The sequence below is a fragment of the Bubalus bubalis genome, chromosome 12 (assembly GCF_019923935.1).
Source record: "Bubalus bubalis isolate 160015118507 breed Murrah chromosome 12, NDDB_SH_1, whole genome shotgun sequence".
Lineage (NCBI taxonomy): Eukaryota > Metazoa > Chordata > Mammalia > Artiodactyla > Bovidae > Bubalus > Bubalus bubalis.
Window position 1 is genome coordinate 95,665,962 of NC_059168.1, and position 17,384 is coordinate 95,683,345.

General features: G+C 43.3%; 1 protein-coding gene across 5 annotated transcripts in view; it reads left to right on the forward strand.

The window, feature by feature from the left end:
* The window catches only part of GAPVD1 (GTPase activating protein and VPS9 domains 1), a 75,500-nt gene extending 58,350 nt beyond the window's left edge, over positions 1-17,150 (forward strand). For 4 of the 5 annotated variants that reach the window (XM_006049261.4, XM_006049263.4, XM_006049262.4 and 1 more), the window contains 8 exons: positions 1,561-1,690; positions 3,694-3,803; positions 5,574-5,733; positions 7,335-7,522; positions 8,036-8,249; positions 10,218-10,290; positions 11,468-11,665; positions 12,940-17,150. In XM_006049261.4, the coding sequence (XP_006049323.1) occupies positions 1,561-1,690; positions 3,694-3,803; positions 5,574-5,733; positions 7,335-7,522; positions 8,036-8,249; positions 10,218-10,290; positions 11,468-11,665; positions 12,940-13,080 (1,214 nt within the window). In that variant the 3' untranslated portion in view covers positions 13,081-17,150. Of the gene's footprint in view, positions 1-1,560; positions 1,691-3,693; positions 3,804-5,573; positions 5,734-7,334; positions 7,523-8,035; positions 8,250-10,217; positions 10,291-11,467; positions 11,666-12,939 lie in introns of those variants that run through there. The other variant, XM_044926339.2, reaches the window with a different exon arrangement.
* The last annotated feature ends 234 nt before the right edge of the window (positions 17,151-17,384 follow it).

Consider the following 17,384-nt stretch of genomic DNA (forward strand, 5'->3'; position numbering starts at 1 on the left):
CGTATCCATACACACACACGTAGCCATACATACACACACACATATCCATCCACACACATGTATCCATCCACACACACGTATCCATACACACACACGTAGCCATACACACACATACGTAGCCATACATACACACACACGTATCCATACGCACACATGTATCCATACACACACACACACGTATCCATACATACACACACGTAGCCATACACACATGTAGCCATACATACACACACACGTAGCCATACACACACACACGTATCCATGCACACACACGTAGCCATGCACACACACACACGTATCCATACACACACACACGTAGCCATACACACACACGTAACCATACATACACACACGTAGCCATACACACACACATAGCCATACATACATACACACGTATCCATACACACACACGTATCCATACATACACACGTAGCCATACATACACACACACGTATCCATACACACACACGTAGCCATACACACACACACACACGTATCCATCCACACACACGTAGCCATGCACACACACGTAGCCATACATACACATACATGTATCCACACACACACACGTATCCATACACACACACATATCCATACATACACACGTATCCATTCTTCCAAGTAGCCCTTTAGTAGCTCCTGTAAACAGTTGTCAAAAAACCATGGTATAATCCCCAAGATTAATATTAGAGCGTCTCTGGAAGAGTCTCTGACAAACTGAACATGATTTGGCTCAAGGGAGACTCACAGGAGCCTGAGGAAACCACCTACACTTTTTAAGTTTTAAAATAACAAAAAAGTTGGAATACTACAGTGAAGGTCTGTTATATTCCATCTGCCTAGACTTAGCAGTTGTTAATGTTTTGCCACATTTTCTATATGTATTTTTTCCTGAAGTATTTGAAATGATCTCTTAAGAATAGAGTTTTTTTTCCACATAGGCACAGTATCTTTATTACACTAAGGAACTTTTCATTTCTTTTGATTGTATACATGCATGTATTGTCTAATGGATAACTTAGAAACATAAAAACAACTGTGGGGGAACCACAGGTCTGTGCTGGCTGCATTTGTGAGTTTGTCTCCAGCTCATTCTCAGGTGGGGAGGATTGGGGGGTTGTCCCTTGGAGTGAGGATGAGGGGTCTCAGTGTGGCCTGGTCAAGAGGGTCACAGCCAGCTGCTTCCTGACTGGGCAGGATTCCACATCTGAAAAACGAGGGTGTTATGTAAAATGATTTCTGAGACCCCCTTTTAGTTCTGTGGTTCAGTGATTGTGGTTACAGAGTATTGTCTTTATTAAGTTAATAAAGGTTTTCATTGTTTTGGATTACAATTGGATAAGAAGTAAAATTATCCTCAGCTGCTCTCTTGATACATTATCATCGCTGGCAGTTTATTTATGTGTTTGAAGTTTCTTTTTTTTTCCCCTTTCTCTCTCAAAGAACTCTTTTCAGAAGGCACAGCTTAATTTATTGTTGAGTTGCTCTGAATACCTACCAGTGCTAGAATATTCCGGATTAACTTGCTTATCCTTTTTGTGGGGGGTGGGATTTGTTTAGAAGTCATGGGTGACGGTGAAAGCGCACACGACTCTCCTCGTGACGAAACCCTGCAGAACATCTCCGCTGACGATCTCCCGGATTCTGCGAGCCAAGCGGCTCACCCTCAGGACTCAGCCTTCTCTTACAGGTATTTCTTGTATACGATTTAGAACCTTTGGGTTTGAATTTCTCATCACCATTGCAGTCACTTCAAGTCAGGTGTTTCTTTGAGTCCCTTAATACACATGTAGAGCAGGGAGGTAAGAATGAGACGCTGTGCACTGAGAAGACTTTGCTCGCCTTGTGGATGTCATATACAAAGGCTTTAATTCAGAGAATGAAAAAGCCAAGCAAACCTCATGGGTTCACAGGGACCACATATTGTTGAGTAACCCACTTCCCCAGTAAGCCTACTGGAGCCCTCCGAGTTTATCATCTTCCTCATTCCCTCGATTTCTAACACGGTTTGAGAAAATGATTTTAGAGCCTGAACAGTTGTGCACGGGCTTAGTTGCTCCAAGGCATGTGGGATCTTTGCGGATCAGGGATTGAACTCCTGTCTCCTGCATTGGCAGGCAGATTCTTTCCTACTGAGCCTCCAGGGAAGCCCCCGGATTATCAGTTTTAAAGCATTAATCATCTGTCCATCTTTCCGTTTCTGTCTGCCTTTCTAGCTTTTTAAACTTTGTATTTTGGAAACTTTCTAGCTTGTACAAAACGGGAAAGTACAGTGACGTACCCGTTCCCCAGATCTGTTACTAATACGTGGCCAGTATTGTTTCATGTTTACTTCCTTCCCCACTTAATTTAAGTAAACTCTTAATAGCATATCATTTTATTTACTTTTATTGAGGTATCGTTGATTTATATTATTTAAGTTTCAGGGGTACAACATAGTCACAATTTTAAAAGATTATACTCCATTTACAGTTATCATAAAATAATGACTATATTCCCTGTGCTGTACATATCATTTTATCATTAAATATTATGGAGCTTTATCCTTTTTTCCTATGGTAAAATGGCATGGGGTGTAGTGGGAGACAATTTTTATTTTCCAGCCATGACTTTACTGCTTTATATTTTGGAGTCTTTACAAAGTAGGCAAATATTACAGTTGATTGAGCTGATTCGTAAGTTACTCATTTTCGAGGAAGCAAACCATTAAGGTGGGTCTCAGAACCAGTCAGGTGAGGTGGACAAGTGATAATCCTGCAATAGGAGCAAACTCTGGCTTGCTCTCAGAGGTGTTTTGACTCCTTTTATTGGGAGGCAGCCTCAGCCATTCTGAAGAAGCTCTGATCCCTGCCCTCCAAGACCCTCCCAGCATGAAGGACTGCGTTGCTGAGGAGGGTGATGTCTTGCTGAAGGGTGCTCTGCCAGGTGGTAGCAGGAGGTTCAGTGGTCAGAAATTGAGCGGGTTTTGATTCAATACAAAGTTTTGATCAACAGGGCAACAGAAAGGTCGTCTTGTCACAAGCTTGTCTTCTGGCAGGATCAACATTTGTTGAGAAATGTGGTGGAAGGCTTCCTTAGTTTGGGTGCTGAGATGGTCCTGATGACTTCTGTTGATTCCTTCCCAGCTTGGGCAAAATCTGGCTTTCTGACTTGTCATCACGTTTAGCATAGAATTCAGTGGATGTTGGAACGTCAGAAAGGATTTGTTTGATTCTAGTGACTTTACCAAATGGTCCTTGCTCAGAGCACCTTTACAATCTTGCTTCTCAGATAACCGGAAAGCCCACTCCTTAAGCAAGGTGTCAGTAAGTTAAAAAGTATCTTTTATTTATGACCATTTGAAACATTTGAGTCCTGATCTAGCCTGTTAATTTGTGTATGTGTGTGTGTGCTAAGTCGCTTCAGTCGTATTCGACTCTTTGCAACCCTCTGGACCATAGCCCACCAGGCTCCTCTGTCCATGGGATTCTACAGGCAAGAATACTAGAGTGGGTTGCCATGACCTCCTCCAGGGAATCTTCCCAACCCAGGGATCAAACCCGTGTTTCTTATGTCTCCTGCATTGGCAGGCAGGTTCTTTACCACTAGCACCACCTGGGAAGCCCATTAATTTGTATAGTAAATAAGATAATAGTTTATAGAATGTGACCATATCTGGATAAAGAAATGACTATATTTTCATCTGTTTTGTAGAGATGCAAAAAAGAAACTGAGGCTCGCTCTTTGCTCTGCGGATTCTGTGGCTTTCCCAGTGCTAACCCACTCAACAAGAAACGGTTTACCAGACCATACAGACCCAGAAGGTAGGTTGCTACATGAGAGTTTATTTTTTCCCTATGCTTTATAGGAACCATATGAAACTGCCAGTATTCAACTGTGTTTAAACTATACAGCAGTTCAATGTAACACATTTATATTAGCATCAGTTAAGGGCACTTGGTGATGGAATTCCAGTTGAGCTATTTCAAATCCTGAAAGATGATGCTGTGAAAGTGCTGCACTCAATATGCCAGCAAATTTGGAAAACTCAGCAGTGGCCACAGGACTGGAAAAGGTCAGTTTTCATTCCAATCCCAAAGAAAGGCAATGCCAAAGAATGCTCAAAATACCGCACAATTGCACTCACCTCACACGCTAGTAAAGTAATGCTCAAAATTCTCCAAGCCAGGCTTCAGCAATACATGAACCGTGAACTTCCTGCTGTTCAAGCTGGTTTTAGAAAAGGCAGAGGAACCAGAGATCAAATTGACAACATCTGCTGGATCATGGAAAAAGCAAGAGAGTTCCAGAAAAACATCTATTTCTGCTTTATTGACTATGCCAAAGCCTTTGACTGTGTGGATCACAAGAAACTGTGGAAAATTGTGAAAGAGATGAGAATACCAGACCGCCTGACCTGCCTCTTGAGAAACCTACATGCAGGTCAAGAAGCAACAGTTAGAACTGGACATGGAACAACAGACTGGTTCCAAATAGGAAAAGGAGTACATCAAGGCTGTATATTGTCACCCTGCTTATTTAACTTATATGCAGAGTACATCATGAGAAACGCTGGACTGGAAGAAACACAAGCTGGAATCAAGACTGCCGGGAGAAATATCAATAACCTCAGATATGCAGCTGACACCACCCTTATGGCAGAAAGTGAAGAGGAACAAAAAAGCCTCTTGATGAAAGTGAAAGTGGAGAGTGAAAAAGTGGGCTTAAAGCTCAACATTCAGAAAACAAAGATCATGGCATCTGGTCCCATCACTTCATGGGAAATAGATGGGGAAACAGTGGAAACAGTGTCAGACTTTATTTTTTTGGGCTCCAAAATCACTGCAGATGGTGACTGCAGCCATGAAATTAAAAGACACTTACTCCTTGGAAGAAAAGTTATGACCAACCTAGATAGCATATTCAAAAGCAGAGACATTACTTTGCCAACAAAGGTTCGTCTAGCCAAGGCTATGGTTTTTCCTGTGGTCATGCGTGGATGTGAGAGTTGGACTGTGAAGAAGGCTGAGCGCCGGAGAATTGATGCTTTTGAACTGTGGTGTTGGAGAAAACTCTTGAGAGTCCCTTGGACTGCAAGGAGATCCAGCCAGTCCATTCTGAAGGAGATCAGCCCTGGGATTTCTTTGGAAGGAATGGTGCTAAAGCTGAAACTCCAGTACTTTGGCCACCTCATGCAAAGAGTTGACTCACTGGAAAAGACTCTGATGCTGGGAGGGATTGGGGGCAGGAGGAGAAGGGGATGACGGAGGATGAGATGGCTGGATGGCATCACTGATTTGATGGATGTGAGTCTGGGTGAACTCCAGGAGTTGGTGGTGGACAGGGAGGCCTGGCATGCTGCAATTCATGGGGTCTCGAAGAGTCGGACAGGACTGAGCGACTGAACTGAATTGAACTGAAGTGAAGGTCACTTGGATTACTGATGGTTTGTGAAAATGTTCTCTGATTGGTTCTGCTTAGTTTTACTGATACAGTCATAACTGACATCCCACAGGCTGAGGGATGACCTTCAGCTTATATAAAGCCTATGGAACTTCTCAACAGTAACAGAATTCTGATGTTTTTTTATTTAGACAATGAAATTGTCTGCTTCTTAAAAGTGCAAATAGCTGAAGCAATTAACTTACAAGATAAGAACTTAATGGCTCAGCTTCAGGAAACAATGCGTTGCGTGTGCCGCTTTGATAACCGGACCTGTAGGAAGCTGCTGGCGTCCATTGCTGAGGACTACAGGTAACATCCCCAGCCTGTTTCACTTGTATACCTGTTTTCAGCTGCAAGTATTTTCTTGTCAGCCCTCATTTCAGAAATGAATCTAGGCTCACTGCAAAGTGCTGGGCTTTCCTGGATGTAGATTTCCAAGCAACATATGTGGGTATTTAGTCTGGAAGTGTAGTTGTAAGCGAGCAGCTCTTACTAGGGCTTCTCTGATAGCTCAGTTGGTAAAGAATCTGCCTGCAACACAGGAGACCTCGGTTCAATTCCTGGGTGGGGAAGATCTGCTGGAGAAGGGATAGGCTACCCACTCCAGTATTCTTGGGCTTCTTGTGGCTCAGGTGGTAATCTGCCTGCAGTGCAATTTGATCCCTGGGTTGGGAAGATCCCTTGGAGAAGGGAAAGGCTACCCACTCCAGTATTCTGGCCTGGAGAATTCCATGGACTGTATAGTCCATGGGGTCACAAAGAGTCAGACACGACTGAGCGCCTTTCACTTGCTCACTCACTCAGATCTTAGTAACAGAGTACAGTTGACTTCAGCTTTGCCCAAAAGCATCTTTGGTGGAGGTGGGGCCAGGATAACTAGGATGTCATTTCCCTCTTTTAGTGGTGATAGAAAAGACTGCTTCCATGGACCAGGGAAGCAGGAGGAGCCCTAGGAATTGTTACCGTTGCCTGTTGCCTGTCACTGCTGACATTTAAGTTGAGAAGCTTAGAAAGTAAAGAGGCTTAGGGAATGGGTGCTCTAATGATTGTTGCGTTTAGACTATAAGCAGATAATCGGTGGTATATTTAGTGATCTCGTGATATATCAACCTGTATTTTGTTGTTATTTTAGTCTTTTGTAGCAGTCAACTTCCTGTTAAGTACGAGGTTCTACCAGCAAGGAGACTGTGCTCCAGTGCAGAACAGACCAGTGATGTGAAGAGATTTAGCAGTGTTTAGGGAGTTAGGGAGCTGAGTGTTCAGACCAGTAAATGGTTCTGTTTCTTTCTTTCTTATTTTTTTTTTAATTGAAATATAGTTAATTTACAGTGTTAAATTAGTTTCAGGTGTACAACATAGTGATTCGCTTTTTAAACATTACACTTCGGTTAAAGTCGTTATAAAATGTTGGGTCTGTTCTCTATAGTGTACATTCTACCCTTGCGTAATTTTTGGCTGCACTGGGTCTTCACTGCTGCATGAGGGCTTTCTCTAATGTGGTGCGTGGGCTCCTCACTGCGGCTTTTCTTGTTGCAGAGCACAGGCTCTAGGGTGTGCCGGCTTCAGGAGTCGCAGCACACGGGCTCTAGAGCTCAGGCTCAGTAGCTGTGGCATGCAGGTTTAGTTGCCCCTCGGCACCTGACACCTTCCCGGACTAGGGATCAAACCCATGTTCCCTGCTTTGGCATACGGACTTGCAACTGTCCGACCGCTAGGGAAGTCCTGACTCTGTTTCTTGACCTGGCAACATAGTCAGTTCTCAGGATGGTTGTGTGCAGCCTGATAGGCTCATCTGTAAAACCAGAGTCTTTGGGGTAGTTCTTTTCCTTTGGAGAAAAGTCAGGACTCTTCGTCTCCAAGGAAGGTGTGCGCTGTGTGTGTCTGGCGTCCTGCAGTGTCTTTCCTTTCAGGAAGCGGGCCCCCTACATTGCTTACCTCACTCGCTGTCGACAAGGACTGCAGACCACGCAGGCGCACCTGGAAAGGCTACTGCAGAGGGTTCTGAGGGACAAAGAGGTGGCCAATCGATACTTCACCACCGTCTGTGTGAGGCTGCTGCTTGAGAGCAAAGAGAAGAAGATCAGGGAATTCATTCAAGGTAACCAGAGACCCTCGGTGAAGCCGTATGTTAGCGGGAAGATTTGGGAAGTTTTCTTTTGCTACTTTTTAAGTACCTATCTGTCTAAGAGCAGTTCCTTAAATTCCCAGTTATTTCTTAGTAATTAAACCTTGATGTTCAACCAATAAATGTTGTGTTTATCCTGGTTGAATATCTATAGTTTATTAAAAAGTTGGAAAAATTTACAAAGTTTTGGATGCACCCAATTTTTCTTATTTTTTTTTTAAACAAAGCATATCATTTTGTAACAAACCTCTTGTTCTTAAACTTCTGCACATGTCTTACCTTTCCCCTGTTTTTAATGATGTATTTTGGATGTATTTTCTCCCCAAATGAAACCATGCCCAGATACTTCTGGCTTTGAGAGCATGGTAGCTGCATAGGTAGTGGATTATGATTCTAACAGTTTTCTGTTTTTAACTACTTTCTAATAATTTCCTATTTAAAATCATTCAAATACTCTATTTTAAAGCATATTATTTTGCATTGGAGACTTTCAGAAACTCACAGCCGCTGATGATAAAACCGCCCAGGTGGAAGATTTTCTGCAGTTCCTGTACGGCGCGATGGCCCAGGATGTCATATGGCAGAACGCAAGCGAGGAACAGCTTCAGGACGCTCAGCTGGCCATCGAGAGAAGTGTGATGAACCGGATCTTCAAACTTGCCTTCTACCCGAATCAGGACGGGGACATACTCCGTGACCAGTAAGTGCTCCTGCCTGTGATGGACTAAGGGCTATCCCAGCCAGCCCCGTGGTTTAGACAAGTTATTCATGAGACATGGTATCTGAGTAGTAAAGGAAAAGATACGTGTTTCCTTTTTGCACCTCTCAGAGTTACCAGACCGGAAAGAAGGAAAGCGCTGTGTTCTCAGAGATGCGGGGAGTTGGGCTGGAGGGCCGTGTATACTGGCCTGGCCGTTGTGGAAGGCACTGCTGTTTACTCTGCCACAGCTATTCGTTCCTTCCTTCTTCTACCTACTCTTACCCTTCAGATCAGGACTCAGACCTCACTTCCTCGGGGGAAACCCTTCCTAGCCTGTCTGCCTGGGTGAGATGCCCTGGCAGGGCAGGGCTGCCTCAGGCCTGGGTACCTTTCTTTAGCACTTGCCACCATTGCAGTTTTACACTTGAGTCATGGTTTCTCAAGCTGGCATGGCTGACATTTCAGGCCAGATGATTCTTTAATGTGGGAGGCTGTCCTGTGCCTTGTGGGACATGTAGCATCATGGCTGGCCTTGGCTGGTAGTCCCCTACCGGCTGTGAGAACCACACTGTCTCCAGACACTGCCAAGTGCCCCTTGGGGGCAGAACTGCCCCCTCTTCCGGATCACTGGTTTGTGTGATTATTTGATGAACGCCTCTGTCCTCCACCAGATGGTTCCTTCCATGAGTGCAGGAACACAACGCTTCATTCGTCTCTCCATTAGGGCATCAAGCACAGTGTGTGACTTCTGATATGTACTTTTTATTTATTGGGAATGATATGTATTTGAATATCAAAATATCAAGAAGTGTATGGCATATGAATTAAATCTCAATAAAGCCTATTTTTAAAAACAATCCTAAAAATACTAATCTTGAAAAAAAAAAAATCTAGAAGAGTAACAGTGGTTATTTGGGGGTAGTGAGACTCAGCATTTTAATATTTCCTCTTCTGCATTTTCTTGACCACTGGTTTACGACCCGGTTTCTGCCCCCAAGTGTGTTGCTCAGGGGCCGCCATGTACCCCCGGCAGTGAGAGTGGCTCACCATGTCAGTGGCCCTGAGGGGCCCGCGTAATAGGACCTCAGGGTGGGACGCTGGTGGTTTCTGTAAGCTTTTTTTTTTTTATGGAAATTTTAAGATATCTCTTGTATATTTGAGAGAGCTCACTTTCCTGTGAGTGGGTTAGGATTGTTCCCACCTGCCTCTCTCACTTGTTCCTAGACTCGGGCTTTTTACCCCTCCCCACGTTTCTGTACGCAATTTGCCAACTGGGTTCTGTTTTCTCTCCAGAGCCCCAGTTTTTGGCTTCCGGGGTGGGATGAGGAATGGGAACATTCAAACTACTTACTGCGGAGAGCACCTTTAAAGCCGATTATGCCTCTGTCCCCTCCATGTCATCTTTGCAGGTTTATAGAGAGTTAGCACTGTGTTCTAGAAAGGACACTCGAAGGCAGGAGACTGGGCGTAGCCTCAGCTGCTCACCACTGTGTGGCTTTAGGGAAATCCTTCACCTTTTAGGCCTAATCATTGTCATCTCTGAAATGAGAGGTGAGCGTCCTCAGCGTCCCTTCTCCGTCAAAGCGTCTGTGCTCTCCAATTTCTGCCCTTTGACCCCTCCACTTCTTCTTGGCCTGTTCACCAGTTAGCTTGTCCAGGTAGCTTCCAGGCTAAGGAGTCCCCTCACTTCTCCTGTGGACACTGCCCTGGTCCAGAAAGGAGGGGTTCCCACTCTTCCCCCTGCATCCCCTTGGCTCCCTGAGCCTTTCTAAGCAGATCCTAAATGTGAGAGTTTTTGACCAAGACAGAATACTTATAGCTAAGAGAGAGTCTCGACTGTAATGGTAATCTGTATCTGGAAGTGAGTCTAAAATGGTTTAAATGTGTTTTGAGGAAACCGATTATGACTACCTGCATACCTTCTTTTCTGAATTATATATTTACATATGTGTTTCGGGGCATTTTCAGGGTTCTTCATGAACATATTCAGAGATTGTCTAAAGTAGTGACTGCAAATCACAGAGCTCTGCAGATACCAGAGGTAATAACATACAGTATGGATGGTATTATTCAATTAAAAGTGTCTTGGTGTGCTAAGTACATGTTACCAGTTTTTCAGGGAAGCAGAATATAGTAAGTTATAAAGAAACCACTTGCACTGGATGTCCTTCAGCCAGTAAAATTCTCAAAGGTCTTTCCGTGGATTAAAATTCCCTAGCCTGAGAAGGGACCTTAGTAGTGAGAGGTGAGTGGAGGGAGGGCCAGCCTGGGGGAGCCCCCGCCCTGACACCACCCCCTTTAGGCAGGGCTTCCTGCTCACAGCTCACTCCTCCTGCGGCAGCCACACTGTCCACTGATGCTTTTATAATCATATAGAGCCTCGGAGTCCTAACCACTCAACAGCCAGTGTTCTTTCCAGAACATCCTGCAGGAATGTCACATATGAAGGGATCTGGTGGAACTTCAAAGAGAGTGTAGAAACTCCTGTCCAGAAGAGGGAACTGAATCTGAATGTGACCTCAGAATTAGCTTTTAGTTCCTGATACTAACATTTTTACCTGTCTTACACCTCTTACAGAATCAGGAAACAGGAAAGTTTTAGGTATATGAGTTTTCTGGTTGTTTCATTAGAATCTGGATATTAATTGGCATAAAATTTTTAATTGTCCTTGATTTCTAGAGCTGCTGCAACACAGGTACATACTAATTTTTAAGCTATTTTAAAAGTAGCTTGTTGGTGCTTTTGGAATCAGCTGCAATACATAGATAAGTCCCATTCTAGCTCTTTTAAGAAAGATAATTGTTTAAAATTTATGAATTCTAGGTTCTGTGTTATCATATGCCTCTATTACGATATATCTGGGTGGGTTTGTGTGTTTGTTTGTTTTTCCTTTGGGGCCGCATCATGCAGCTTGGGGATCTTAGTTCCCCAGTGACCGGGGATGGAACCTGAGCCCCTGGCAGTGAGAGCTCAGAGTCCTAACCACTCAATGGCCAGGGAATTTCTCTGGGTGGTTTTATTTTAAAATGCAAAGCAAATAATTTAAAAGCTTAAAAGTTAGGCTTCAATCCTGAAGTGGGAGGATGGGGAGGAATTGCAATTTGGTTTTTCTGAAAAAGGGAAAAGGCAGCGGCTTCGCCCATCCGCCTCCTGACGTGGAGGTTGCTCTGGTCACTGCCTTCCACCTGCATGACGGTCTGTGTGTGATCTCGCTTAGGTTTATCTTAAGGAGGCACCGTGGCCCTCGGCACAGTCAGAAATCAGGACAATAAGTGCTTACAAGACGCCCCGGGACAAAGTACAGTGCATCCTGAGAATGTGCTCCACGATCATGAACCTCCTGAGCCTGGCCAACGAGGACTCCGTCCCAGGGGCAGATGACTTCGTCCCTGTGCTGGTGTTTGTGTTGATCAAGGTAGGTCCTCGCTACCACCCGTGAGAGGAGTTTCTTTGGCGTCCTGATTCAGGGGCCTGTGCAGAGGGTCGCCACGTGTTAACGGACTTTGACTCTTTTACAAGTTTCCAGCTCTATGATACCCAGGAAGAAAGTAGCTAACATCAAGTTATGTTCTGTCCAGAAGTTAGGGTTTTCCAAAGAAAGGAAGAGCTAGATTCCTAGGTGAACGTTTTCAGCTTTTTAAAGCAGTGCCTGAAGGTCTTGCTTGGAGCTCAGTAGGTAATTACTGAATGAATGAATGAGGGCGGGTTCTCTGGTAATAATGTTTTTACCATCTTCTTTCATGTTGAATTCTTCATAGTGGTTATCACATAAACTACTACATTTTCCTATTATCTTTCTCCTGTTTTGACCTCATGTTTTATTAATTGTACCATATTGTTTTTAAAAGTACGACACCTCTTGTCCTTTTTTGACTTTAAAGTGTCACCATTAAAATGGTTTATTTTGTACATTTTGGTTTGGAGGTGGGGACCCTGCAGTTTGGGTGCACAACAGCCACCTAGTATGTGTTCCAGTCAGCTCAGGCCTCTGGTGATGTCTGAAGTGTATTTGACATATAGCTTACTAATTCTTAATGTTGCGGTATTTCTGCAGCCTGAACTCTTAGCTCAGAGTCAGAACCCTGACTCTGAATCTGTGCGATGAGCCTTCTTCACTCCTCCTATTGCCCGTTGCTCAGCTCCCTTCCGCAGGTGATGTGTTTAGTCTCTACGCAGAGAGCAAGTCTAAGCCCCTTTTAAGGAGCAGGCCTTAGCTTGCCCTCCTGATTTAACACACCTGAGCCTGGAGGTGAAAAGCAGGAGTTTCTGTGCTGCCTCCTGCAGCAGAGGGCCTACTCTTTTTTTAGTTTTTTTTTCTTTCTCGGCTGGTTCTACCTATACTTAATAAACAGATATAACTCAATTTGTTTGCAGCATTTCCTTCCTTATCTGGAATCCGGGGATGTTGAGTAAAGCCACTGGGATTAGTTCAGCCCCTCTAAGGACCAATGAGGTCAAGTGCTTTGTTAGGCTAGAAAGCTCTAGTCGAGCTAGAATTAGAACCTGAGTCTTCTTTCCAATACACTGTTGCTCCTCACAATAAGTCGGGTTTACAAATTAGTTCCAAAAAGGATTTGGGGGATTATTTTGAAAAGGACTGGTATCTCTTTTTCACAGGAAAACATTTGAAAGATGTTACCGTAAATGGTTTTTCCGGCTGAGTAGCTGACTTTGTTTTCACTTCTCTAGGCAAATCCACCCTGTTTGCTGTCCACTGTTCAGTACATCAGTAGCTTTTATGCCAGCTGTCTGTCTGGAGAGGAGTCCTATTGGTGGATGCAGTTCACAGCGGCCGTGGAATTCATTAAGACTATCGATGACCGAAAGTGACCGAGACAAAGGCCCAGCAAGGCAGCGGACTGTTAGCGGGGCCCACAGATCTCTCAGAAAATGTACCAGCTGCTTTGAAGGCTGAAGATGGTTTTTGTATAATATTGTACAGTGTTCAGACCTTTTAAAACAGATCTTTACTAAACAGATTAATGAGCTAACAAGCAGGTTCTCTTTTCTTTGGGTTCTTTTCCTTTCTGAGTTGCATATTTCATTAATTTCTTGTCCCCACATAGAGAATAGTACTGCAAAAAGGGACCACATTTTTCAGGTATTTTGAAATACAAAAAAAAAACAAACCCAAAATCTAGAAAATTCCTAGATCTCTGTTTATGGATACTCATTCTTTCTTTTCATTAAAAAAAGAACAGTACACCTCTTTTAGGATGCTGCCTAACCTTGGAAGCATCTAACAGAAGGAAGATACCGGTCGCACTGAGGATATAATAGTGGCGACGTTAGCGGCACTATCTATAAATACACTCGCCTAAACTGAAGAGCCAAGAAGGGAATGTAAATATGATATATATTTATATTTGATGTAATATGGACATCTTCAGATTCTAATAAACAAGGAATATTGCTGATAGTAGGTTGTCATGTACCCTCTTGTAAAATGGTTTCCTTGACAACATTTAAGCTGAGCTTAAAAGCAGAAGGCGAACAAATACACAGAAGTATTTATTAAAGTGTAACACAGTTTATTGAACTTTCTAGGTATGGAATTTGATGCACAGGGCTGCCTTTGATGAGGGGTATAGAACTTATTGAATATATCACTTAGACTTTCTCACCCTGGACGTCTTTGAGCCTGCAGTAGGAGATAGACTGTTTGTTTAATCATCATATGTGGCATACAAAGGGACAGTAGATATCTAACCCATCCTTGTGGTACTTCTCATCTGAAATGCTAAATATAGTGTAGAAACCCCAGCCAGAACTCCCTACAAACCTTTAACTGTAATATATTTTTGATGATGATTCACATTGAATGCACAGACCAGGAATTCAGTGAATGTCATTTTTTTTTAAAAAACTAATTTGTATTGTCTGCTTTAGTGATACAAGTTTTACTAGTGATAAACTATTTTAATCAACCATACTATTCTTATGGGGGGGAAAAATCTGTTTTGGCAGGTTTCTGTGCCTTTGTTTCCCTCTTCTGAACAAAAGTATGTTTTTCTGTATTTTGGTTTGATCGTGTGTTGCTAATTAATCAGGAATGGGTTTTGGTGTCTGAGAAACAGGCCAAGGAGGCCCACCAAAGCTTCAAGCACAAGTCTTACACATAGGCCGTCACAGACTGGTTTTGCTCTGTATGTTTCCTAAACGTGTTAACTTCTTTTATGAAAATTGGTCCCCTCCTTTGAGTCTCTTGTTGCTGGCAGCATTTCCAGGCATGTTTAAGGGAACTGTGACCAACAGCCTTGAGCAGATAAGGACAGAGGCTGTCTCTCCAGGAGCTCTGTGCTCCACTGTGCCTAAAGAAGCTGGGTTTTCTTTATGCCTTGACCTCTTCTCATTCCTTTACTCTACAATACTGAGATAAGTTGCAGAGGGTTGTGAGATGAGGTTTCTGCCTTTTAGGGGCAGATCAAAATTAAAGTAGTACTGAAAAATGTCCTCTTGAACGTTAGATCAAGAAATCTATGTACAGTCATGCTTCATGGACTCTTAACGGTCAAGCTCATTTAGGTCTTAGAAGTCAGATCCCACCGTAGATACTTTACAAGACAAACTGTCTTAACATGATTTCTAAGGCAGAGGGGGGCAGTTCAGCATTTGATTCAATAAATGTTAAGTCAACAGAAGTCTTGGAATAGTTGAAATTTATTGTTTGGGGATTTAACTCAGAAGTCAATGCAGTTTTTCACCCCCGTGGTGGTTCCTAACTCTCTTCCATGTTGTTACTATGGAAATAAATATGAAGATGTGGACACTGCATGGGGCTCTTTTCTGTGGAGAAGGTGGTGAGTTTGCATCTCCTAGAGGCAGGAGGTCGGGCTCTGCAGGGCTTGAGACAGTTGTGAGAGGAGGACCTCAGAGATTTGGCATCACAGTTACATCCGAGATGGAGGTGGGTGCTTGTGTCTTGACTCAGGTGCCAGCAGAGAAGCGCACAGCCCAGCTGTTTAAGGTTAAGCTGTTTTCTTCGGGAAGCCGGTCAGGAGTAAGGACTACTTCAGCGTTAACTGTCATCGGTAGTTTCGTCGTACCAGGGTTTAGTAGTGTTGAGTTCTGAGTTTAGGAATTGGTAACTGTCTGCATGGGCTTCCCAGGTGGCTCAGCAGTAAAGCCTCTGCCTGCCAATACAGGAAACTCAGGTTCAATCTCTGGGTCAGGAGAAGGGCATGGCAACCTGCTCCAGTATTCTTGCTGGGGAAAGCCCATGGACAGAGGAGGCTGACCGACTACAGTCCATTGGGTCACATAGAGTCAGACACGATTCAGTGACTACACAACACCTGTGTGTGTGGCAGCGGTGGGCGTGAGATAGGGAGTAATCCGATTGTACTCTTTCAGGAAAGGAATAGTTGTCCTTCAGCTGTTTTGTACCACGGATCCTCCCAGGACATAGGTTATATGAAGGAGTGTGCAAAAATACAAAATCACATGTAGGAAACCTTCAGTAGCCACCGATTATTACGTGGAATTTACAAAGAAAATGAATGTTAAATGTTCACTGAAATTCTGTGGAATTATCTCACGAAAAAAATCAGTTCATATTTTGTATTAATACTGTGCTTCCAGAGATAGTTAAGTAATAGAATTACAGATTGAAGATTATCTTTTATTTGTAAAAGTATTATTTTTTAAATCTAGTAAACATTTTGTTTTCTTTCTCTAGGTCAAATCTCAGCCACAGTTAACTGATTTCTCCTACTTTTTCTTTTTAAAAACCTGTTTATAAAAGCCATTTTATACAGATACGAAATCACTGTAAGAGGGTTAGGCTTTGTGAAGGATGGAAAATAGATGTGGATGAGATGCATGGGTTTTTCTCTCCCTGTTGTGTCCTGGAAGCCTTTGTTTAATGTAGACTTTCAACCTACATGTTCCTGAGGTATGTAAGCGAGAGAACTAAAACCTGTCCCAGGCAGTGACAAGGTCTAGTTTTGGCCACAGGAAGCTATACCTGACTGTGCATGCCAGTCGGCACTGTTCCCCATTGCCTGCCTCGGGAATTCCGTGGCCAAGTGAAGATCAACGTCGCGAAGATTTAACAGTTCCCGTGTCTGATGAGATTGGGTGTGAAAAAAGGAAGTAGGATCACCCTTGCTCAGAATTGTTAGTGGGTTGTGTCGAAGTGATAGAGTCGTTGGTGGACTCAGCTTCCTCCGTTGATGTGCGTCCTAGACTTTCTCTTCCCTTCCCATTCCTGCTTTATTTTGTAAGGAAAAGTCTGCCCTCTGTTTAGTTCTTTTAACTATTAAGTTTATTCTATATGTAATTGCCATACTTTAGGGGGGAAGTCAGAAAAGATCTTCTTGAAGCTCAAAGAATTTTTAGTTGAGTAGATGAACAGTGATGAGATATTTGAGGTACTTTGCCAAAATGCTTGAGAATGTTGCCAGATTAATAATCATATATTTTAGAATGTGGGTTACCCAAGGAGTAGGGTGACCAGGAATAGCTTTATTACTCTTGAGAATACTTGGAGAAAGGAAGATATGCTTTGCTTCAGTGTCAAGGTTGGTGTGGTTGAACTGTGGCATCACCACAGAGCTGCATGTCCCACAGGCCTGTGCTTATCAAAGGTTAAATCCCCGGGAGAGAAAGTCCTCTACACCTGGTTCGTGGCAGACACTGTGGGCAGGAGCCACACGCCTTAAGAATTCACCTCTGCTGAGTTGATGTTCTGTCTTGTCTACCGTCTTCTCGTGTTTCACCTGTGTGAAAAAGCTTTGTACTGCCTCTCCTCTTGAAACTGATAAAAACCTATAAGCCTCAGTGAATGAGTTTGCACCATCTTGTATATGTACAGGAAACCCATCCTGTCTCCTAATGTGATTACTCATGTACAATATCATTGTGTAAAATTGATTAAAAAGGGAGAGCAGTTGAATTCATTGGGTTTTATGTTTCCATCATCTCTTTTGTATTTGGAAGCATTTCTGAAAATTTCTCTTGACTTCTCAGATATAACTAAGGTTCTCCGTGAATTCACACTCGTCCTTTTCATCTGAACATCTACTTGTTAACTACAGTACAGGAAGGAATTGGAATCATCCAGCAGTTGCTAATGAGATGGTGCACATTCACTCCTTTAACACGGTTCCTGTCTGAACCCTGTATTTGGTTAG